The 23749-nt window shown below is 28.9% G+C and overlaps 5 protein-coding genes across 11 annotated transcripts; 3 read left to right on the forward strand and 2 right to left on the reverse strand.

Annotated features, from left to right (window-relative positions):
• Nucleotides 1–403: 403 nt before the first annotated feature.
• LOC122534133 (protein MEMO1) lies at nt 404–3457 on the reverse strand. Its single transcript, XM_043664480.1, has 8 exons — nt 3174–3457; nt 2667–2748; nt 2520–2588; nt 1954–2066; nt 1695–1806; nt 1401–1620; nt 1184–1288; nt 404–1005 (listed from the first exon to the last, which is right to left on the reverse strand). Exons 1-8 carry the CDS (start codon nt 3223–3225, stop codon nt 868–870), a joined length of 891 nt encoding a protein of 296 aa, XP_043520415.1. The 5' UTR covers nt 3226–3457; the 3' UTR covers nt 404–867.
• A 1016-nt stretch (nt 3458–4473) lies between these two features.
• Nucleotides 4474–7984, forward strand: LOC122534129 (CCR4-NOT transcription complex subunit 2). Its single transcript, XM_043664477.1, has 9 exons — nt 4474–4851; nt 5613–5675; nt 5792–6270; nt 6405–6625; nt 6713–6955; nt 7026–7287; nt 7365–7472; nt 7550–7775; nt 7882–7984. Exons 3-8 carry the CDS (start codon nt 5945–5947, stop codon nt 7767–7769), a joined length of 1380 nt encoding a protein of 459 aa, XP_043520412.1. The 5' UTR covers nt 4474–4851; nt 5613–5675; nt 5792–5944; the 3' UTR covers nt 7770–7775; nt 7882–7984.
• LOC122534128 (malonyl-CoA decarboxylase, mitochondrial-like) lies at nt 7642–11977 on the reverse strand. Of its 2 annotated transcripts, none has more exons than XM_043664476.1 (10): nt 11737–11977; nt 11021–11161; nt 10740–10880; nt 10380–10532; nt 10136–10289; nt 9900–10039; nt 9704–9839; nt 9387–9599; nt 9205–9310; nt 7642–7779 (listed from the first exon to the last, which is right to left on the reverse strand). In XM_043664476.1, the coding sequence occupies exons 1-10, from the start codon at nt 11944–11946 to the stop codon at nt 7770–7772; spliced, it is 1404 nt and encodes a 467-aa protein (XP_043520411.1). In that variant the 5' UTR covers nt 11947–11977; the 3' UTR covers nt 7642–7769. The 2 variants fall into 2 exon arrangements, with proteins under 2 accessions (XP_043520411.1, XP_043520410.1); XM_043664475.1 differs by lacking the exon at nt 7642–7779 and adding an exon at nt 9014–9128 and having other exon boundaries at nt 11737–11976.
• A 315-nt stretch (nt 11978–12292) lies between these two features.
• LOC122534127 lies at nt 12293–16054 on the forward strand. Of its 2 annotated transcripts, XM_043664473.1 has the most exons (8): nt 12293–12421; nt 12571–12702; nt 12828–12985; nt 13171–13324; nt 13394–13966; nt 14052–14342; nt 14420–14655; nt 15224–16054. In XM_043664473.1, the coding sequence occupies exons 2-8, from the start codon at nt 12636–12638 to the stop codon at nt 15260–15262; spliced, it is 1518 nt and encodes a 505-aa protein (XP_043520408.1). In that variant the 5' UTR covers nt 12293–12421; nt 12571–12635; the 3' UTR covers nt 15263–16054. The 2 variants fall into 2 exon arrangements, with proteins under 2 accessions (XP_043520408.1, XP_043520409.1); XM_043664474.1 differs by lacking the exon at nt 12293–12421 and having other exon boundaries at nt 12503–12702; nt 14420–14694.
• Nucleotides 16055–16223: 169 nt separating this feature from the next.
• On the forward strand, nt 16224–23083 carry LOC122534125 (regulatory-associated protein of mTOR). 5 transcript variants are annotated; one of them, XM_043664468.1, is made up of 23 exons: nt 16224–16622; nt 16752–16854; nt 17181–17422; nt 17495–17641; nt 17719–17903; nt 17981–18040; nt 18126–18226; nt 18310–18443; nt 18543–18926; nt 19016–19102; nt 19187–19444; nt 19531–19674; nt 19763–20018; nt 20119–20160; nt 20360–20505; nt 20584–20681; nt 20756–20864; nt 20957–21120; nt 21192–21362; nt 21494–21735; nt 21812–21970; nt 22074–22356; nt 22438–23083. In XM_043664468.1, the coding sequence occupies exons 1-23, from the start codon at nt 16464–16466 to the stop codon at nt 22631–22633; spliced, it is 3870 nt and encodes a 1289-aa protein (XP_043520403.1). In that variant the 5' UTR covers nt 16224–16463; the 3' UTR covers nt 22634–23083. The 5 variants fall into 5 exon arrangements, with proteins under 5 accessions (XP_043520403.1, XP_043520405.1, XP_043520402.1 ...); XM_043664470.1 differs by having other exon boundaries at nt 16226–16622; nt 17181–17410; nt 21806–21970; XM_043664467.1 differs by having other exon boundaries at nt 16227–16622; nt 21806–21970.
• Nucleotides 23084–23749: the final 666 nt, after the last annotated feature.

The following is a 23749-nucleotide window of genomic DNA, read 5'->3' on the forward strand; positions in this document are numbered from 1 at the left end:
CATTAATTTTCTTAATATTTATTGTCCTAGTAATCAGAAGTAAACATTGTCCTAGTAATGAGAAGTAAACAAAAATTATTAAATTAAATTAAAAATTTTAATTTCAAATAATAATAAATTTTATACTGTAAAAATACTATATAACAATATAAAATTAACACAGCAAAATCCACCAAATATAATAAACACTTTTCTATATCTAAAATATAATTCATGAATATTTTGATACCTTAATATTTTATAGACAAAATATAATTATCCCTTTTGTTACTTCTCCAAGTTATTCTTCTAGAATTTCAAATTAATAACACCAACATTAAACACTTTTTATTGCCTTACATAATTTTTTAAATATCGGTAATAAAGTCGGTCAGATAAATTAATAATTGAATACTTTTTTTTAAATTAAGATTTTACCTTTTTCATCAATAGATTGAACCTTCTGCTTGTTTAATGTATATGAAATGCATAAATTATCATTTCTGTAATTGTAGTAGTACTAATCAAAGCAAAGAAATATTTAAGCTCCTTCCATAATGGAAATTTGGAAGTACTGATTATTTCTTGTAAGTAATAAACCGAAATATTTTTAAAGCAAAAATTTGACAGACAATAATACATTTCTACTCATCACATTCATTGCAAATATTAATATATGTTTCCTCAAGTAATTGAGAAAATTTCACACAATATAGCAAATTGCAACTTCATTTGCAAACATCATTATTTTTCTTTTTAAATATAAAATAAAATTTTTTTACATTATAATTAATGCATCTTTATGATTAATAGGTTATTACTGCCGTTCTTTTCGTACTTTCCTTTTTTCTGTAAATTTTTTGAATAACAATAAAAGTGTATACTGTATCACTCAAGAACCAAGGAAGCACTGGCATAACTAACAGAACTATCATTCATATTATTGCACTGATTGCTTTGAGCATATTTAAGAAACTTCAAATTCATTCTTTGGCCATTAGTATTCCCTTTTAAACTATGAATTGCCTGTTAAAATATTAATTATAATTTCAAAAATTGTGTCGTATTTCATAAAAAATATTATTACAATTTATTATAAACAAGAAATTATTAATTTTAAATATTGAAAACTCATATACGTGTAGTAAATCAGGAAATACATCAGTATTTGAAACTTTTTTTTAATGAAAGTAAAAATATTTACCTGTAAAAGAACACTAATAGGATGTCGGCCACATATTGTATTGCCATATTTTTTGAGGTAATCGGTAAACATTGTAGGATTTAATGTCTCTATAATGTCCATACCCTGTAAGTTTTTATATATAAATAATAATATTAACAAGTTTCATTTGAATATTTATTTAAACTTATGAAATATTTGGAAATAAATAATGACATTATGCTTTGATTTTATATACCATTTTATCAAGATTTTGAATAGATCTATGAATAGGACCACAGGATCTATCATAATAAGTATAACGAAAACGCTGTCCCCAATGACAAAAATCAGAAGATATAACAAATAATGTTTGTGGATCAGCCATGTATGGTGCTAATAATCTTCCATAGAGTGCTTCTTTCTCTGGACTTAGTGAACCCACTAATATAGGAATTACTGTGAAAGAATCTTTAAACCTATATTGATGAAAAATTTGAAATAGAAAATAATAAATGAAGATGTAATAGTAATTATATTATATTAAACATACCCTTCCATAACTTTTGCAATAAATGGCAATTGCATCTCAATGCTATGTTCTTCTTCATCTGTATTTAAATCCATCCATTCAAAATGTCTAGTCTCTTCAAGTTCTCTGTACACTGTCACAAATGGAAACCTATATGAACTAATCTTTGATGGTAATTTATATTTAGAATTTATTTTTCATTTTCAATATAGTTTTATTTTCAAAATAGAGATAATTTTCTTCGTGTTTATATAAATGCTTTATATTATAAAATTTGTACCTTGCTGATCAATATGTAAATCATATAGTGGTGTTTGATAAATTGAAGCAGAAGAAAGAGCACAGCCTGCTAATCTGACATGATGTGATGGGCCAAGAATAAAAATTCTGCGTCTATATAATAATAATAATATATCTATTTAATTTCTTATTTCAAATAAATATACAAATATAAAAATATAAATAAAAACATAAAAAGCAATTAATGTCATGTTTTTATGAATGTACATAAATTTTTATATATAAATATAAAATTCATGTTAAGAATAATAATGAATAAAAAATATATTTATATAATTATTAAAAAATTTTAAATGTTTACTGTTCTAAAAATTTGAAGTTAATATCTTAGTACAAAAAATATGTATTTAATTGGTTAAAGCATGTCAAAATGAATTAAACTAATTAAGTATAAGATATAAAAACATGATAAGAAATAAATATAAGATTCTGGAATACGATAGTTTCAAATATCAAACTAAAAATTTGTTACATCAAATTGAATTACACTTTATACAGTAAATATTATGTAAAACATTAAAGGAAGGTATTTTTTAAAAAACTTACACAACTACAGGACTAATCTGGCGGTATGCAAAACCAGCACATGCTCCGCAATAGCTATAACCTGCATGTCTGTGAAATTTTGTTTGTATTTCAATAAAGATTCTTTAATCTAGTTGAAAATTATTGTAATGTACTATAATTACTGACGGGGCAATTATTGCCCTAGCAGGTCCATGTGATAAGTCTGCTGCACCCAACCAACCTTCTAATTGTTTATTTAAGTCCAATCCTATATAAAATATTCAAAGTATGTATTTCACAAAATAACTAACGTTGATTATTCAAGAGTAAATTAAGCTATATTTTATTTAAAAATGGTCTAGCAAATTTGAAAATGATGAAAATGTTTGTAATATATTAAAACTTATTGAAGTATTAACAATATCAATATTAAATGTAATTAAATATAACCTAAAATATAACAGATAATTTAGTAGAATTTAAATGCATATCAGCGTGTTATTGTATTAAAAAATATCGAATTTCAAAAGTATGAAGTTAAAGTGTTATTTGTCAACATACATAGGTATACTTGTACATAATAATAGGAATATACGCGAGAACGAAGGGAATCTAACAGATACCTTTCATTGAATTATAAATAAGCATTATTAAAATTAAATAAACGTAGAATATAGTTTAAATATTGCTTACCAGAGCCTGCGTACCAACTACCAGCATGAGTTGCTCTTCTAATTAATGCCATTTTTTCACTTTTATAACTAATTTTTATTTCCTCTGTTCACTTTCTTTTTCTTCTTTTCTTTTAATAATAAATATCGCCACGCTATAGTTATCGTATTCTTCTTACAATACAATTTTGTTTCGAGTGCCGACGATTAATCCTACTTATGTACAAAATGTTTATAAAACTCTATCACAAAACTTAACTTTTACTTAGCCATGAACCATACGCTTTTAATAACGTTGAACAATACATTGTACACAGCATATATTCTTTTGGAATGTAAGTGGTGCGAATATCAGGAAATCTACCTAGGAGATTTAATTTATGAGGAGAGCTTATACCTTTGCAGTTAAGCCAAGTAATGAAAATTTTTATACATCAGAGACGATTAAAATGTGGAATCTTACTAAGGGCATGGTGCCTATTCTCAGTGACAAATCAGAAGTATCTTTCACTGCAAAAAAACGTGATTGGTGTAAAAGTATTTCGATCGCTACGAAATAGATATCAATATGGTACCTTTTCTACGGATTAATTGAAATAATATAATATATAGAAAGTCGAAGTGAAACACCAGTATGTGTAATATAAAACAGAATAAATAATTAAACAGAAAAAAAAACAATCTATGAACAACGTCTATATGTACATACTGATATTTTCAATACATTAGCAAGAAACTGTAATTTTAATCTGAAATATGATTTTTCATCTCTCTTTTGAAGCTTATATGTATCTACAACAACAAAAGGGCAATTTCGTAACTTTGCTATGCTTTGTTGAAAAATAAAATATTCCTATATATTTTCTATGACTATTCCCTGTGATAATATTATATATTTTTATTTTATCTGAAAATATTACGCGTTATATATGCGATGTTTATTTAATTTGATAAATTAATAAATCCCTATGATATTATGGGATGAACGAGATGTTTCCTTGAAATCCGATATTTTTCATGTTAATTGGTATATATATTTTACCAAAACTATTGTTTTTTCGCAGAAAAGCATTTCAAATATAAAAACAAATAATTACCAATGTTAATCCAAGGCGTTTACCGGCCAGTAGATTTAGATTTAATTTCATTACATTAAAAGACCAAAAATTACATTTAAAGTATGCAATGTTCCAAAGACCGTGATCAACATTTCGTTAGTCATATTCAAGACTAAAATTTGACTTTCTGTCGAGTTATAATCACGTGATGTCGGTGAGATTTCAAACGCACAATTATACGTACGATATTTTCGGCGTGTGCGTATATTACTTGTAATATATCCCGTTGGTGATTATTTCGGTATCTGATTTGAACATCACCGTAGAAATGGTTATAATGGCAGAAATTCGTGTCTCTAGTGTTGTTTAAGTTTGTGGAACTGAGTGACAAAACAGACAGATCTATTTATTAAGATATAATTATTAACGTGTATAGAAATCTGATTCTCGAGGACTGCTCGTGCGGAGATCCTTTTCACAGAGAGAAACGCTAATTATTGATAACAACGTTTCCCCCCTATCATATTCATCCGAAGTCAACATCGACGTTTTTGTGTTTTTTTTTACGCTCATTTACTTTGTTTATTATGAATTCGATGAATTTTTTCGTGCACTGACTTAACGACGGATTCAATAATATAGGTAATTAAATCTGGCCTGTTTTCCATCAATATTTTGATCGCATAGATCTTATAACCTTTTGCCTTCATTGTGCTCCTTTTGATTTCTATCTTTGCAATATCAAAATCGCCGATCTTCGGCCAATGTTTTTGCTGATTCGCAAATCCTTTGCGTGTACAGTAATTGTAATTATTAAAGTATTAACAGAACGTTCAGAAGAAAAATTATCTAATTATTTTCGTTCTGTTATTACACTGTTGTGTTTGCAATGATCAGAGTAACATTAATAGTATCCTGATGTCCTATTAATTTTTCAACATAAAGATATGAACGTAATTTAAAACAGTCGTCAAATTAGCTTGCAAATGCTTATAAAAATATGCACATCTTGGAAACTAAATTCTAGAACATTGTACATTGTATGATGTAAAATTATTGTTATTAGCTTGAATTTTATACACAATGTTGATTAAAATTTTTATATTTTAGTTTCTAATGAATAAGTGCATTCTTATGAGAATTTGTTTTCATAGAGAAAGTGATTTGTTTATAAAATGTAAAAGCTTTTCCTCAGTGTTTAATAGTATAGTTTTCTTCAATGGTAGTGTAACATGTATTTACATAAGCAAATAATGTGTAACATAATGTATTTACATAAGTAATTTAAGACGTAAACAAATATTTTATATATATATAAGAATATAGATTATATGTATGATGTACATTTCTCGAAGTAATGCTTAAAGCATCTTCATAAAAATAAATTCTTTACTTGCCAATAGGTCCACTCTCATTTTTTGTCTTCGATTTTGATATGACCATTGCCATGGTGCTGTGATAAAGAGGTAAAAGTATAGAAATAAGTGTAATTGAAATTGAAAATAATAGAACAAAGTATCTAATAGTGATTAATAATTGCTGTTTCTATATTAAAGTTTCTGTCTTTACTTTGTTTTCGCAGGTTGCTATTAGGAGATATTGTCATGGATTGTCTTTGGTTCTATGAAATTGAACAAGTTATAAGTGATGCGATAGAAAACAAGTGATTGTGGTAATTGACATAAAAGTGTGTCGGTGTGCCCTAGCAGGTACTTTGTAGTGGAGCCACCAGGCTATGGCTAACCTGAACTTTGAGCAGCCACCACGCAGTATTGCGAACGCAAGCCTTACATCGCGCACAGGTGGTGGGGGGGGCTTAAATTCATCAACCCTTACGGGTCATGTCACACCTACCTCGGGCATGTTCTCAGGCTCATCTGCAAGCACTTCCAGTTCAGCTAATTCTGCGGTAGTAGTTACTAACGTTTATCCTGGAGCATCAGGAGCAGGAGGTGGACAAAATAGTCATCAACCTCAACAGCAACAGCTCTCTCCTATGGGCAGCAGAGGACTGTTTGGACAGAGAGCTTTTACAGATAGACGTACAATGCCTGCTCTTGGGTTAGTTTCCTCATTCCATATAGGAATCAGTTGAAATACAGTTTTGTTATAATGTTATAATGTACATTTTGTTATGTATCCATTATAATAATTCTACATATAAAACGAATAAAAATATTAATACAAATTTATAGAGCATCAAATCCAATGGGTAGCATGGGCACATTTGGAATACCTCAAAGTCGAAATTACGGATCTCAAATCAATAATTTTCACTCTGTTTTCGGCAGTGGAGGAGGTGGAGATACAAGTACTCCTCCATTGTTAGATTTATCTGAATTTCCCTCATTAACAAATAGAGGACAGGGTGATTCTATGCCACAACCTAGTCCTATGCCAGGCAAACAGCCTTATGGTTTGTATTTGTAATAATTTAGATTTTAATATACAAATGAGTGTAATTGTATGTAATTTTTACATAAATATTTTGTGATAATTGTAGTTGGAATGGTAAAACAACCAACATCTGAATCAAGTGAATTCACAATGAGTTCTGAGGATTTTCCAGCATTGCCAGGAACACAAAATAGAGAAGGACCATCGCCGGGCGGAAGTGTTTCTGGGGATAAAAATATACCTGTTGGACTTGGTCCTGAAATTGGACAAGATGTATTGCAGGCAAATAGAGCACCTGGATCTGAAAAGTCTCAATCATCTAAAAGAGGCATACAAACATCTCCTGATGGTATGACAATAATTATTATTATAACTTGTATTTCGTTTTATTTCATATAATTATCGTTATACTTTTTCAGGCAAGGTGACTAATATACCAGCTAGTATGGTAAAGGACCAGTTTGGAATAGTTGGGTTGTTGACATTTATTAGGGCAGCTGAAACAGATCCGAATCTAGTATCTTTGGCATTAGGCCAAGATTTAACCGCGTTAGGATTAAATCTTAATTCAACAGAAAGTCTTTATCAAAATTTTGGTGGACCTTGGGCAGAAACACCGTGCCGACCTCAGGATATTGATTTTCATGTACCACCAGAATACCTTATTAATGCCTCTATCAGGTGCCTTATTTTGTCAACGTTGATTTTTATATGAATACGAATTGTCATAGCAATTAGACGCGTATATTTTATTTTAGAGATAAGCTAGCACCGGTTAAACTAAATCGGTACAAGGATGATCTACTATTTTATATGTTTTATACAAATGTTGGAGATGTATTGCAATTAGCAGCAGCAGCGGAGTTGTAAGTATTTTTCATGTTGAAATTTTAGATTCTTTTCTAATAGACTTCTAATAATATGTACGATTTGAAACATGAAGGTACAGTAGAGAGTGGCGATATCATATGGAAGAAAAAGTTTGGATAACACAAGCACCTGGATTGGGACTTGTGGAAAAGACATCAACATATGAACGTGGTACTTATTATTATTTTGATGCGCAAAGTTGGAGAAAAGTAGCAAAAGAATTTCATTTGGATTATACGAAACTAGAAAGTAGACCTCATCTTCCCACAAACTTTCATCAAATCCAGCCTTGACTACAGGTATCTATAAAAATTCAATGCAATACAATGAAAAAAGAATTATAAATATCTCTATTGAAAATATATATTTATTTATTTTTATTGAGAATTTATATATTTATTACAGATCTGCTTGCAGACCATTGTACTGTCTTTAAGCTGGACAGGAAGCTATTGTATAAATGAACAAATTTAATAATCTTTAATAAAAACATAAAATTTGAAGAGTATAGAAATGAAGTTCTTTAATTATTGACTCAGTTAGAAATGGAAATGAGTCTATTTGATATTGACATGATATTAATGATTTTGATACGTGATTCTATGTTTTAAATGTTTAGGTGCTTATGTATAGAATGATGTACTTTTTGATAATATTATAGTGATGATTAGAATTTCGGCAATGTATATAATAATAAAAATAACACAAACAGTTGTATCATTGAACAAAATTTTGACACTTAGGCAGCTCAAAATGCAATCTGTCCACAAGTTCTGCACCTATGTGATTATTTACTTTATACCTATGTAATTTTTTAGAAATGTAAATGAAATGTTTTTTAAAAAGCGAATTTACACTTTATAAGATGTCAATAAATTAAATTGTTTTTATTATTTGTCAAAATTTATGAAATATATTAATATTTCATGTAATGTAAATTTTTGAATGTAAAAAATGTTTTCAGACGCAAAAGAAAATATTTAATTAAAAATGGTATGATACAAGAATGTAATTGTTTAAAATTACAATTTACAAAATTTTCAAATTACTTCAAGTTCAAGCGAGTTTAATTTTAATAAGTATAACTTACAACTCACAGTAATTTTAACCTTATTGTACATACGAGTTAAAAATTCGAAAATGTAAAATAAAACTTACATTTAAAAAATACAAACTAAAAACGTAAATATAAAAATAAAATATATAAAAGCGAATTTTTTTAGGTTTATTAACGTTAATTAAACAAATTTTTAAGTTAAATACATTTTATTTTTAAATTTCTTGGTAATATTTTTATTTTTTTAAATTTTTGTTTTAATATTTCAATAATGTTCTTTATCGAATCGTAATTTTAATAAATAGACTTGTTATTATACACCTATTAAAATTTACTACATATGACTCAATTCCATTTCTAGTTTATAATTGTACCATTATTTTATTTTCCTTCTATTCTGTTACATATAAACTTTTACTTATATATTTTCCACATTAGTTCTGGAAAAGCTTGTATAACTTGTTGTTTGCAAATATAAAATTTGTTTTATAATTTTTTAATTGAGGTAGCAAGATTAATTACATCTTCCGATGCATTTATAAAATAATTTTCAATATAATTTTGGCTATGTTTTTCACATTCATCTAGGTAATATCTGTTAAAATAAATATTTAATTAAATATAAAATATAATATATTCAATTATATTTGAAAACATATAAATTAAATTACCTATAGTTTACCATAATTCCACAACTATTTCCAACACCTCGTGGTGAAGGATCGGCTAACCAATTTATTCTCCACATAACAGCTCCATTACGAAGATGAAAGTTTGCTATAATATAAAATATTAAATATTAAATTTATATTAATGTTGCCTTTGAAAATTTGATTTTTGACAATCAACTTACCAACATTGTTTAAAGCATAATTTCGTCTTTTTTCTTTATATAAATACCACGCACATACTCTAAGTAATGGGTTTCTCAAAACTTCACATATTGCAACGTCACGAGTCCATAACGAATTATTAAGAATTTTTTTTAAACCCAAAACAATATTTTCTTCATTTAAAACCTTTTGTACAGATTCATATTCTTCATCTGTGAAGACATTATGTATATCTAAAAAGAATTTTGAATCAAGGTATAATGTACTCTACTTACGAGATTCACTAATTTATTAATATTAATAACTTTTATCATTATTTGAAATAAATTCTATGTACCTTGTTTTATTTTTTCTAAAAACCAAGTTCTAAAATTAGGTATTGGTGATAAAGTGGACAATTCATTTATCATAGGAAATTCTGATATCACCTTTTTGGCTACCTCTTTTATCAAATAATTACCAAGTTCAATACCCTAGGAAGAATCGAAATTTTTTTTAGATATTTATGCATTTCTAGATATTTATATACTTACTTGTAATCCCTTCTGTGTGGAAGATATTGAATAAAATACTGCAGTTTTTATTTTACATTTATCTTCTTCTAAAAATGTTATTTCTGTTTTCGGATTACCAAGAATTCTGACTTTTGCATCTTCAATACCTCTTACACTATCTATACATTGATATGTCTTTTACTATAATATGTATTTATTCATTGTACTGTATTTAATTTAATCTGTACAATATGTTATTTATTAAGATGATATACCTGGTATAATATCACATAATGCTGAATGTAATACAACAAGAGGTTCTCGTGGCATAGATGGATGAGTAAAAATGTAACATCTTCTATATGGCCCAACTCTTTGTTTCAAGTCTAACCAATTTTTTATAGGATGTATTGCTTCATAATCTGAAATCTTATAATTTACAAATAAGAAGAAATACAAAACATGTAATACTGTTTGCTTTTCATTTTATTTTTTAAAATTAGATAGTAATAATTATACTTTTTGTAGAATGTCACATGAAGTGTGCCATGTTATTCTTTCTAAATGTAGAAATCCAACTGAGAACCAGAGTAACAATAAATCACGTAGAGTAATATTCAGCTGCTGGATTGCAATACTTTCATCTGTGTCTTCAGTTTTCAATATTAATTCCTAATAGAAATATTTATGAATGTAGAATAAAAGATGTTTAATTTATATATATTTTATATGTGTACATATATGTATTTGTGTAAAAAATATATTTTTATATATATAATAAATATAATTAAAATATTTAATCAAATATTTAAACATTTAAATCATTAATTTTATCGTGTGAAAAGTGTTACATTATTTGTGTCATTTTAAATTGCTTACTAATATATCTGTCCTTAAATCAACAAGAAATTTTACACCACTCTCAAGTCTTCCAATTATAATAAATAGCCACTGATAATCTGGAGTTAAAGCATTTTTTAAATTTCGTTCATAGAAAACCATACGTCTTTCACTGTCTGTCTAAAAAAAAAGAAAAACAGATTGGATAATTGCAGGTATTTTTTACATTTGTTACATATGTTTCATGATGTTACGATTAACGAAGAATTTAATGCAATATAAAGCTATTTTATTTAATAAAACATTAGCAATATACAAACCTCTGTAGACAGAAATTTTTCTGCTATATTACATACAACAGCATGTTGAACAGCATATTTAAACGCTAAGGTACGTAAAATTTTTTGCTTGTCATCTTTATCACTTCTTTGGTATCCACTGCATAAAATATGAGCTTTGTTCTAAAATAAAATTTTAATTCTATTTTATTTTAATTAGTGATTTTACATACATTATATACATAGAAATATTGTAGATTAAAATATATTTACTAACACTTTTATTATATTTGCAATTTAGGTTACATTAAATTATCATATACGAGATGGTAATTTTATTACATTTTCATTCGGTTAAAAAGATAAAAATAACACGTTATATTAAAAAATAAATGGAATTCCAAAGTTAAAAACATTTTTATTGTTACAAATCATACATATTGTTACTTAACATGTTATAACCTTACGCTATATACAATAATATTATAAACTGAACATAACACAATATGATTTTTACTTATTTCAATTCAGAACTATCGTTGTCTCAAAAGACTTGAAATATGTCAAAAATGTTAATATATTTGAAGAACGAGGATTTAAATGATAATCTTAGAGTATATCTACTAAACAAAATATAATAAAATTGAAACGTTTAGCTCACTGATTTATGTGGAACATTTCTGATATTTACCCGTCAATAATTGTTAACTATAAATCAAGTAAAATTCACAAAATATTTAAAAATTTGCATTACTAACCTCAATGATCCAATTACTAACATTACTGTTCTTAAATTTAAATATTTCTTTCAATTGATTTTCAAGGGAGACAGTTTCGCGAGACGTAGAATGATGTAAATTTTGTATAAAAAAAGATTTGAAAATCTTTTGTGTTGCATTACTCTTTAAAATATGTTTATTGCGATAAATATCAATGAATGCTTTCAAATGTATACTTCTGAATATCATATTTACTACTGACAATTACATTGAAAAAAAAAAATTTTTTTTTTAGTTACTTTAAATTACAGGATATCAGAATATAATTGTTTTTCCAATTTAATTACGTTCTTCGATTATTCCCAATCGAATACGACACACACATCTTTTATTATCAATATTCACATTGAAAAAACAATGATTAGATAGCATTAAAATATTAAATGTTTTTTATACATACATTAAGTGAAATACTTGGCCAATCAGAGAGTTAAAAGACAATTGTCATTAATATGCAATGAACTAAAAAAGAATTTAATTAGATAAAACAAATGGAATGCAAATATCTTTTTGTCATTTTTCATCTTGAAAAAAGATGCATTCTTTCATTGATTACAACATTGGTTATTTGTTCAATGCACGTCAGAAAATTTGCATAAAAGTGGAACGTCAGATTCAAACATACGCATTGTAAAAGGAAACAGAATGTGAAAAGTTCTTTTTGGTAATAGTTCCGAATTTTTCCTTTGTTTTTATTCCTCTATGACAAGTACACCGCACTGTGAAAAATCTGTATAACGTGAGACAGTTGGCAATCATTGCTACTAAAACGGTGTTACAGTCAGAGTGATCATGATACGTATTTAATTGCAGATCGATCAAAAACAAATTTCACGAAGCGTATATATATTTTCGAAGATAAATGTGACCCTTTATCAATGTACAGAATGCAGATAGTGCATTTCTTTTGGGGTCTCGTTTGGTACATTCTGTATATTTGTCAAGGTAATTTCACTACACATCTACCCACTGTTTCGTGTGACAATTATTCAGTTTTGTAATTACACCCATTTGTTATCTTGAGTTGTGACAAGTTACAAATATTTTATCAGCCTTCTTTCGTGTTACAGTCAATGCTGACTATAATATAGTATTAACACACGATGGCCCTGTGGTATTAGGTGGAACTATTACGTTTAAAGCTGACATCTTCAACAATAATAAAAGACCATCAGGGACATTTAATTATAAATGGCGTGATAATGCATTAAGTCCTCATAAATACGAGGTTAGCTCTCTTGTTTATTGCAATAAATAAATATGTCTTTTTAAAAAAACAAATGAATTTGATGAGAGTATAATTTCTTGTGGTGTAGTGTTAAGTAAATTTAATAAGTTCAGTTCAGTTTTCCCTTAGACACTTCATGCAAGACATTAAATGTTAATTTTTAATATGTAATTTTGATGTTTCAGACAGGAAGCACATCAAATACAACAACGTATTGGAGTTTAAACATTTCTCATGAAAACTATACAATTGGAAAATATGAAGTTGAAGTAATACTTTATGAGAATAGGTTCTTGTGGTGGGAACTTACCAGTGTCCGTACTGATTTTCATGTCACTCGTAAGTTAAAAATTTTTTAACATCTTTATGTCTTATCTCTTGTGTATCTTTGATTTAATGTCTTAACAGAATTTCTCAATGGAGATATCAAAGTTATACAACCCAACAAAACGTCAGTCGATACATATGTGTCATCAGCATTTGAAGCAAATGTGACAATAACTATAAGAAAAGGAGATATGGATTACTTGATGAAAGCCACATCGGTATTAATCTATTGGTTTATTGATTGCAAATATTTCGGTCAAACAAGTGACTTGAGTTTTCTCTACAATTTTACAATTCCTGATACATCACACATATTAGAAGCTTTGGTAGTTGCATCATATGATTTACCGACAACGACTACAACTGCTTTACCAATAATAACAACTACCCCTTCTAATGCAACTGTGCCAAATATTACGATATCAAATGTTACAATAGAACAAATAGTAACTACTACCATATCCAGTGATAACTTAAGTATAAAACCAATGTCAACATCAACAATAATACCAGCACCTCTAAATGATGCAACAAATATTAGTATTTCCAATGTAAATAATATTTCTTTACCTTACATCTGTTCCAACTCTTCGATAATCCCACCAGATCCTAATAAAACATATGGGCACTTCATCAAAAAAATTGATGTTCGTGGTGAGTAACATATTATACAAAATTAAATAAAGTAGTGATATTCAGATTCAGTTGTAATAATAGTTATAACTTGTAAAAATTTTAGCACCCATAATGAATATAACAGTAGAGGGTACAAATTGGATTCAACCATGGGATATGTTATCTCTGAATGTGTCATGTAAAGGTTCAGGACCTTTTAATAAGTGCCTTTATTTTCATAGAGGAAAGTATAATGTTACTGGAAATGAAACATGCGATAGTGGAGATAATCTTTATTCTTGTAATTTTTCCATTATCCATTATTTTTTGGAACCTAGCGTATATACAATATTAATTATATTAAATAATGATGTCAGTAAACAAATCTATCCTTTGACAATAAATATTTATAAAGGTATATATTACTAATGATAATATAAGAATATAAATTTTCTTTTATTATAAAACTAATATTAATTAATTTAATTGTAGTAACAACAAAGCCACAGTTATCGGTGATTGTGGTACCTGTTTCTTGCTCACTTGCTGCTGTGGTACTCATTATCTTTGGCATCGCGTATTACATACAAAATAAAGCAAGATTTACAGTGGAAGTTGCAGATTTTGACTTTGGCCAAAATAATCCAGAAATGGAATATAAAACATTTACAGAACGTTTAAGAGATTCAGTTAATAATGCTATAAGACCAGGAAGCAAACGGATAAGTGTACGCCAGCCCTATTATGGCAGCATGAATCACTAACAAGTACAAACTGTACAAACTATATACTCCTTGACTGTCAACAGTTTTAATCACACATTGCAAAATAATGTTAATGTACTAGTGTCTTACATGTAGTAGTATCTCGATAAAATGATGGGAACTATTTTCATCAGATCATTTGAGTAACTGAAGTAACACAACATTTTTATTTTATATCGGCAAAAATTCTTATTTTTTGATGGATATTGAAAATATTTGAACGTCTTAACATTATTTCATTAAAAACATACGTCATTTTATCAAATATTATCATGTACTTTTATTATTCTTTACTTCTAAGCACTAAACTATACTTTGCTTCTGCATTGCTATTCTTTCTCAATCTCTCATTTCTCCTGCACTTATTTTATTTACAATTTATTTATTGTTGTATTTCATATACAGTGCATCTAATTTTAATGGAAGTGATTAAATATCTCTTCTAATTTTTTTACTTCAATCCAGTTTATATTATTTTTGGAAAGTAAAGTTTCTGTTATCTTAAAGTAATCAACGTTTTTATAAATTTCAGGGTTACAAGCCTCTTAATAATTCTCAAACTGTTCAGTAATGCTTAAAATGGAGAACAAACATAATTGAATTGTCAAGCATTCGGATTAAAAGCTATGGGAGATTGAACAAGCGAGACAGAAATTAAAACGAAATGCAAGGTTCTCGAAGTAATATCGTACAGCATTTTTAAATATCAAACAATTTAATCAGAAAACTCTATCGTTAACAATATGAGTTTATTCATTCCAAGGGACTCGTGAAATAAAATTCAACTTGTATATAGATTAAATAAATATTGTGTATATAGGCTGTGAGGATAGTATGCAATAAGATTGAGCTTTCAATGTTCTGCGGAAACGAAATTTTAACGTTAATTTATAATAGTTTTTCTAAAGTTTTAATATTTCAAAATTACACGGGGACACGTTTCTTTCTACTTAATCGAGGTTTATTGGATTCATGTACATACTATACTCGTCTCACGTATCACAAGAAAAATATTGGTAAACACTTATACAATTATACCGAAGCATGTAGATTATCAATTAAAAAAAAAGAAAAAAAAAACATTGGTAAACAGGAAGGTGTAACAAGTATTCGAACAATGTATTCGTACTACGATTTTTCTGTATTATGTATGTGTGCTTCTGCGCATATGCGTGTATGCAATTTGCACATTCGTACGTAGCATTAAGTTCTATTACCTAGATGTATCAAAAGTATTTGAAATAAGTTATTTAACTAAAACTACTTGTAAAACTGATTAAATTAGATTGCGATTTCAATGATTCAATTATAAAGTGACCTATTGAATAGTATTTAATAAATAAAAAACGTTCTTGTAAAACTTTTTATACATTATTCGCTGTCATTATGTACATACAAGTTTGCGTTTATGTGTGTAAGTGAGTGATTTTGGTGCACGCAAAGGTGAAAAAGTTAAAAGAAAAGGAGAAAAAAAAAAAGAAAACGCGAAAGACAAGTAGCGCCATCTGTAGACAATTGCTGCGATCAAAAAAACCAAGCGTTCGCGAGAGTTCATTGGTAACGTCGTTAGAAATCTAAGATGGCGGCTGATGAAGTAAACTTACGAAATTGTGCTCTGTTAAAAATCGTTCGTGATTTTGTCGTTTATTGAACATTGTCAGTTGACAATTCCGATTCGTCTTTATGTAATATCGGTCTAGGATCACTCAACAACCGAAACGTGCCACGCGAGGAAGTGAGGATATAAACATTTCTCGAGCCACGGGCTTACAATGTCAGTAATCGCCTCAAAGCCATGCCACGAGAAAGAGAATTTAAAATCGACGGAGGAGGATGATTGGAAGATGCAGCTCGCATTTTGCAAACCGCGGCACACCGCGACGATCGAAGGTGTGAATTGTATCACGCAGACATGGAGGATGAAGGAACGGGTTTGTTGCTTTTTTTCTTTTCTTCGGCCTCTTTTCTCTTTCTTTTTTTTGAGTTGATCTAGTCTAAAAACATTGTGTACTCCTGACTCCATTTGGCAGAGTCTGACAGATTTCTATTTTTTTTTTTAGATGAAAACCGTGAGCGTGGCTCTGGTTTTGTGTTTAAATGTCGGCGTTGATCCACCGGACATTGTCAAGACGCAACCGTGCGCTCGTCTTGAATGTTGGATCGGTATTTATTTTGGTTTATTTACATCCCCATAACGCCCTGCCGTCCTTATGTAATGTGTTTTGAGGTTATACATGTGCATGACAGCAATCCGTAAATGAATGATTTTAATGAGTAACTGCTAGATGGCGTTATATTTATTACTAATTTGAATATTTCATTTGCATTACGAGCGAATTTGCTTCCCTTTCTCTGTTTTTTTCGTCGCGTGTGCGAACGAAGATTGTTATAGATTTCTAGTTGTCTCATCCGAGCAATCTTATTACGATTCTGAAAATTAATCAATATTGATTAAAGTTGATGCAATAATAATTTCTTTAACTTTACAGATCCTTTGTCAGTAAGTCCACAGAAAGCTTTAGAAACTATAGGTTCCAATTTGCAAAAGCAGTACGAACGATGGCAACCAAGAGCTCGCTACAAACAAAGTTTAGATCCCACCGTCGAGGAAGTTAAAAAGTTGTGTACTTCCTTAAGACGAAACGCGAAGGAAGAAAGAGTTCTGTTTCATTATAATGGTCATGGTGTTCCTAAACCTACTAGTAATGGTGAAATATGGGTATTTAATAGAGTCAGTAAAGCCAAGCATTTTAATTGATATAAACAATAATTCAATAAATATAACGTTTGATTATTGTTGCAGACATATACACAATACATTCCTTTGTCTGTATATGATTTACAAACATGGATGGGCGCACCTAGCATCTATGTATATGACTGTTCCAATGCAGGTATTATTGTAGAGTCCTTTCAACAATTTGCAGAACAACATGAAAAGGAATATGAGGTAGTCCAATAATTTTGGAGAGGTTTCGATTAAAGATAACCATTACATATAAGTATATGGGACATGTTGTTTTGCAGATGGAAAAGCAAGCAGTTCAGCAGAATCGTGCGACTGGGGTTGCAGGTGCTATTGCACCATCCTATAAAAATTGTATTCAATTGGCAGCATGTGCAGCTAATCAAATTTTACCTATGAATCCAGATTTACCTGCGGACATATTTACATCGTGTCTTACAACTCCAATAAAAATAGCATTACGATGGTAAGATAAAAGTACAATTTGTTGATACATAAACTTTAATATAAAATTTTATATGATGCTCAACATTTTTTTTACAGGTTTGTTATGCAAAATACATCGAAATTAGTACCAAAAATATCATTAGATTTAATTGACAAGTAAGAATATTTTATACATTTATAGTACTCGTGTATATAACATTTTCTTCAATAAAATCTTGCAATTATCATAAATAAATTTTAGAATTCCAGGACAATTGACCGATAGAAGAACAATGTTAGGAGAACTTAATTGGATTTTTACAGCAATTACTGATACTATAGCATGGAATACATTGCCAAGAGGTAAATTTATATACTATATTTCTAGACTATGTATAAATGTGTGTATGTATAAATGATACACATTAAATATGTTCAATTTATAGATTTATTTCAGAGATTATTTAGACAAGATTTATTAGTAGCTAGTCTGTTTAGAAATTTTTTACTTGCTGAAAGAATACTTCGCTCATACGATTGCACTCCAGTTTCTTGCCCAAAACTACCACCTACTTATCAGGTAAATGAGAAGAAATTGTAATCTTAATATTTCTCTAAAACGTATTTCTCATATTTATTATTATATTTTTATTAATATATTTATCTTTCATTAATTTAGCACCCTATGTGGCAAGCATGGGATTTGGCACTTGATCTCTGCTTAGCACAATTACCGTCTATTCTTGAAAATGAAGATCAGTTTATGCACTCGCCCTTTTTTGAAGAACAATTAACAGCTTTTCAAGTATGGCTTACACTGGGTTCTAAAAATCGGAATCCTCCAGAGCAACTGCCAATAGTACTACAAGTATTATTAAGTCAAGTTCATAGATTAAGAGCATTAGAATTACTGGGGCGTTTCCTTGATCTTGGCCCATGGGCAGTGAATTTGGCTCTTAGTGTTGGCATTTTCCCATATGTTTTAAAATTACTTCAAAGCAATGCCAGAGAACTACGTCCGTTACTTGTTTTCATTTGGGCGAAAATTCTTGCAGTTGATAGTGTAAGTTTCAATTTTAATAATTTTAATATTTATGTTGGTCTTTTTAAAAATTATTCATCATAGACTGTTATGTGGTCTATTTATTATAGACTTTATTTCAGACTTGTCAAGCAGATCTGGTACGAGATGGAGGGCATAAATATTTTCTATCTGTTCTTCAAGATACTTCTATACCGGTATTACATTATTATACATAATTTTATTTTTAATTTAAAAATTTTTAGTTTCTTTCATATAAATATTATTTTATTTTATTTTAGAGTGAACATAGAACGTTAGCAGCATTTGTTTTGGCTAGCATTGTAAATGACTATCGACCGGGTCAGGTAGCTGCAAATCATGGTAGTCTTGTTTCAATTTGTCTGGAACAACTTGGAGATTCAAATGCTTTGTTAAGACAATGGTTATGTTTATGCCTTGCGAGACTTTGGCATAATTATGACAAAGCAAGATGGTGTGGAGTCAGAGATATTGCTCATGAAAAATTATTTACATTATTACAAGACCCCGTTCCTGAGGTATAGAACTTACTTATTTAAAGTTTGGTTTTAATATTTATACATAACGATAATGATATACTTAAGAGAGGAACAAAATATTATAGGTTCGAGCAGCTAGCGTTTATGCTTTGGGAACATTCATAAATAGTGTAACGACACGAAGTGAGCATGCAAATAATATTGATCAAATCATAGCTATGACGCTTATTAATACCGTATCTCATGATATGTGTCCCTTAGTTAGAAAAGTATGTAAGTTTATTATATAATAATACATGATTTTAATTATAAGCTTAATATTCTTAATATAAAAACAAACTATGAATTATTTTACAGGAATTAGTAGTAGCACTTCAATGGATGGTATTACATTTTGAAAATTCCTTTGTAACATTAGCATTAGCTGAAGAAAATAGCCGAAAAGACCTCGTAGTGGAGACATTATCGCCGTTTAGTGGAATGAGACGCATTAGTTCTAGAGATAGATTAAAAATGCTTTCTCCGAACAACACGTATAGTGCGGACAGTACAGAAGGATTTGGTCAGGATCGTATTAAGAGAGTGTCGTCGTCGTCATCTATTAGTAGTTTAGGTAAGTAATATAATACAGTTTATCGTTGTTAGCTAGAGTTACTAGCTTCATTGCCCGATTTTCGATAACAGTTCCTTGTATTGTTTCATTCGTGTGCCAGGAAATAATTGGGAGTTCGTGAGGAAACCTTGCGAGTCACTTGGTAATAATGATTGGAAATTCCATTGCATGTTCGTACATAGTTCATCCTTCATTTTTTAGATTTTGTAATTTTTAATTTATAGCAAATGCTATATCACTATTTTGTTATTTACAAGCACATTATTGTAAAGACCTGATATTTTTTTATATTCTTAAAAACAAAATGCTATAAATTGTGTGTTTTTTTTTATTACTTATAGGACACAGTTCTCTTGGAAATTTACCAAGTCTTTCCTATGGTAGTGTATATATGAAATTGTGGCATGGATTGTGCAGTCTTGATAGTGATCCTCATCCAGCAGTTGCTACTATGTCTCAGAAGGTCACTAATCATATTCGAAATCAGGTAAATGTGATGTGATTTAAAAATAATTATATTAATTTCTATTGGAATTTAATAAAAAATAGTAAAATATTTCTAAAGGTTAAAGAATCTTCTGCACCTAAAGAGGTAATTGAAACAAAAATATCTTCATCATTGTCTCTTCCGCCTTCTCCTTCAAATCGTACTACATACTTAAGGTTAGTAAATATTTAATATATTTTTACGTGTAATTCCTATGACGTTATGTTTAATTTCTTAATATGTAATAAAGTAATACCAAAGGAGAATCACCGCCTACGGTAAATTCTGGAACAGATTTGTTACGCTCATCAAGAATACCATTGCATAGTAATCGTTCAAGAAAACCTATTCCTAATACAGTAAGAATTAATTGATGTATCATTGATCTTACTTGAAAATTATCTGATGTATTATCCAGAATATTCATATTTATAATATCATTTTATTGTAGATTTCAGAGGAAGCAGATGAAGTTGCTGGAATTAAAACACCGTTAACAACTTCACAGTTTGTTGAATGGAGTTGTGCTCAATTTGCTCAACCTGTTAGTTTAGAAATTGAAACTGAATCAATGAACGACATGGAAAGTAGAGCACATTATGAAAGAGAGTGGCGGTACGAATTCTTCTTAATGTAATTACTTTTTTTTAAAGCGGAAAAACTAACTTGCAGTTTTCAACATTTAGGTACTTAAGAAATAAGAAACAAAGACGTGAAGCAAGAGAAGAACAATTACGCTCAGTACAAAGTAGAGTAGAATCCCAAATATTTCATACAAGGTGTTCACATTCTCCAGAAGTTCTAACATTTCATCCATTTGAACCTCATTTGGCTGTAGCATTGAAAGATTACTTTGGGTAGTTAAATTTCAATATGGTCTAATATTATTATTATTATTATTATTATTATTATTATTATTATTATTATTATTATTATTATTATTATTATATGAAATATAATATTACTTAACAAAATTATTTATTTATAGGATATGGGATTATCAAACTGGTGCAAAATTAACTTATTGTGCAAGTCATGGAAATAAAATGTCACGTATCACAGCGCTGGAATTTATTAATGCTCATGATGTAACGTTATTAATGGCTGGATCTGACGATGGTTCGGTTAGAGTGTGGAAAAATTATAGTAGCATGTTAAATCGCGATCCAGTTTTACTTACTGCTTGGCAAGCAATAGTTGATATACAACCTGCAACAAAAACAACGACAGGTATGTATACATATTCTGAGACATAACTGTGTCTGTTGCAATTATATACATTAATTAAAATTGTTTGTAGCAACAGCTGGCTTAGTTACTAAATGGGAGCAAAAATCCCTTACATTAGCTGTAACGGGTGATGTTCGTATTGTTAGACTATGGGATGCAGAGACTGAATTAAAGAAACAAGATATACCAACAGGTGCTGATTGTTGTGTTACGTGCATTGATGTTGATGGCGTAGGTTAGTTCCTTACATATAATTACGTAAGAACAAACTGTGCATGTAAAACATTTATTAAGTATAAAATATGATAGAAATAAATATTTCATTTAATTATATATAGGTGCAATGATGGCAGTAGGTTGTGGAGATGGTTCAGTTCGTTTATTTGATAGAAGATTGCCCCCTTTAGAATCAAGAGTTATGATTTGGAGAGAGCATACAGCATGGGTGCTAGGCACATCTTTGAGAAAATGTGAAAGATATGCGCCACAACTATTCACTGGATCATCTTCAGGAGATATTAGAATATTTGATCTCAGAAAAAATTCTTCCGTAAGCACTGTACAGATAACACAGGGTATCACAGCATTGGCAGCACATGAAATGGCGGATATTTTTGCGTGGTACGTTTAGAATATTGATAACTAAAGTCATGATTAGTAAATTTATATAGATTATTTCAGAAGTATTTATGTATGTTTCAGTGGATCGACGAATCACTGTATAAGTGTATACAACACTATGGGTCAAAACTTAAACACAATAAAATTTCATGAAGGATTTATGGCCACTCGTATTAGCCCTGTAAGTTGTTTAAGTTTTCATCCTTATCGTGTGATTCTAGCAGCTGGTTGCGTAGACAGTACCATCACAGCATATGCGTCTGAACCACGCAGATGACTAATAGAGATGGAATTGTTGTAAAATTATTTTTATAAATACAAACCCATAGTACTTGATACTCTTAGCACTAATAGTCAGTAAAAAGAAATGTTAAGAGTGTAATGTTGAATTTTATTTGAAAAGTCAGAGGTGAATTCTTATTTTTCACTTGTGCTACTGCGTTTTTTCGTGCATAAAACCGTCTTGCTTCGGGATTCATTGATATAGAGTTCTTGTGAATAGTTCTTGTGATTACAAAACTTGTGAAGTAACCAAAGTCTTTAGAGACGACCAAAGAGAAGATAATACAAACTATATGTGCAAGAACAAAGTAATATTTTGAAACGCAGTTGAACAAAAAATTTGATGTTCTTATATGAATATGAATATATGCGTATGTGATGCAACGAAAAAGATTTGAATGCATGTACGAATGTGTTTAATATTTAATAAAGCTAACCTTCGCAAGGAAATAACCTTGATTACTGTGCCATGCAAAATTAATTCCAATTAATTGATTACGCTCTTATGTAAATTCAGATAATGTAATATTTAATTATTTTTCACATATCAATAAGTTTTTCCCTTAATTTTCATTTTTACAAAATTTTAAAGGAAAGAGAAGTTTTTATATCAAAGCTCTTTTGGAAAATATCTATAAACATTTTTTTATTCTACGATAAATATGTTACAATAAAATTAAAAAAAAAGTATGAGGATAATATTTTATTTAAATAATTTAATTACATTATTTTAGTTTATGATTAATGCAATAAACTACTAGATCAATAGTAACAAAAAAAAAAAAAAAACGAAATTACCTAAAATGGCAACTATATGAAATGCAGTGTTTTTATACTAATGAATAGTCTTTGTATACGTAATATTATGTGTACTTTATTTGTAAATTTTTTCATCGTGAAATTTTTCGTTGCAATTTTAAATAAAAAATTGTTTTTGTAAATATGTATTATGTATTTATCAACATGTAGTTTAAGTAGTAATGCTTTGTAAGCACTTTGCAATTGGTGAATATCTCTTATGTGTTAAAAATTTGAAAAGTTTGAAAGAAAATGCCTTCTCAATTTGAATAATTAAATAAATACATATAATTTATATTCAATTAATTAATGT

The sequence above is a fragment of the Frieseomelitta varia genome, unplaced genomic scaffold (assembly GCF_011392965.1).
Source record: "Frieseomelitta varia isolate USP_RPSP 00005682 unplaced genomic scaffold, Fvar_1.2 scaffold_577, whole genome shotgun sequence".
In the NCBI taxonomy this organism is placed as follows: Eukaryota; Metazoa; Arthropoda; class Insecta; order Hymenoptera; family Apidae; genus Frieseomelitta; species Frieseomelitta varia.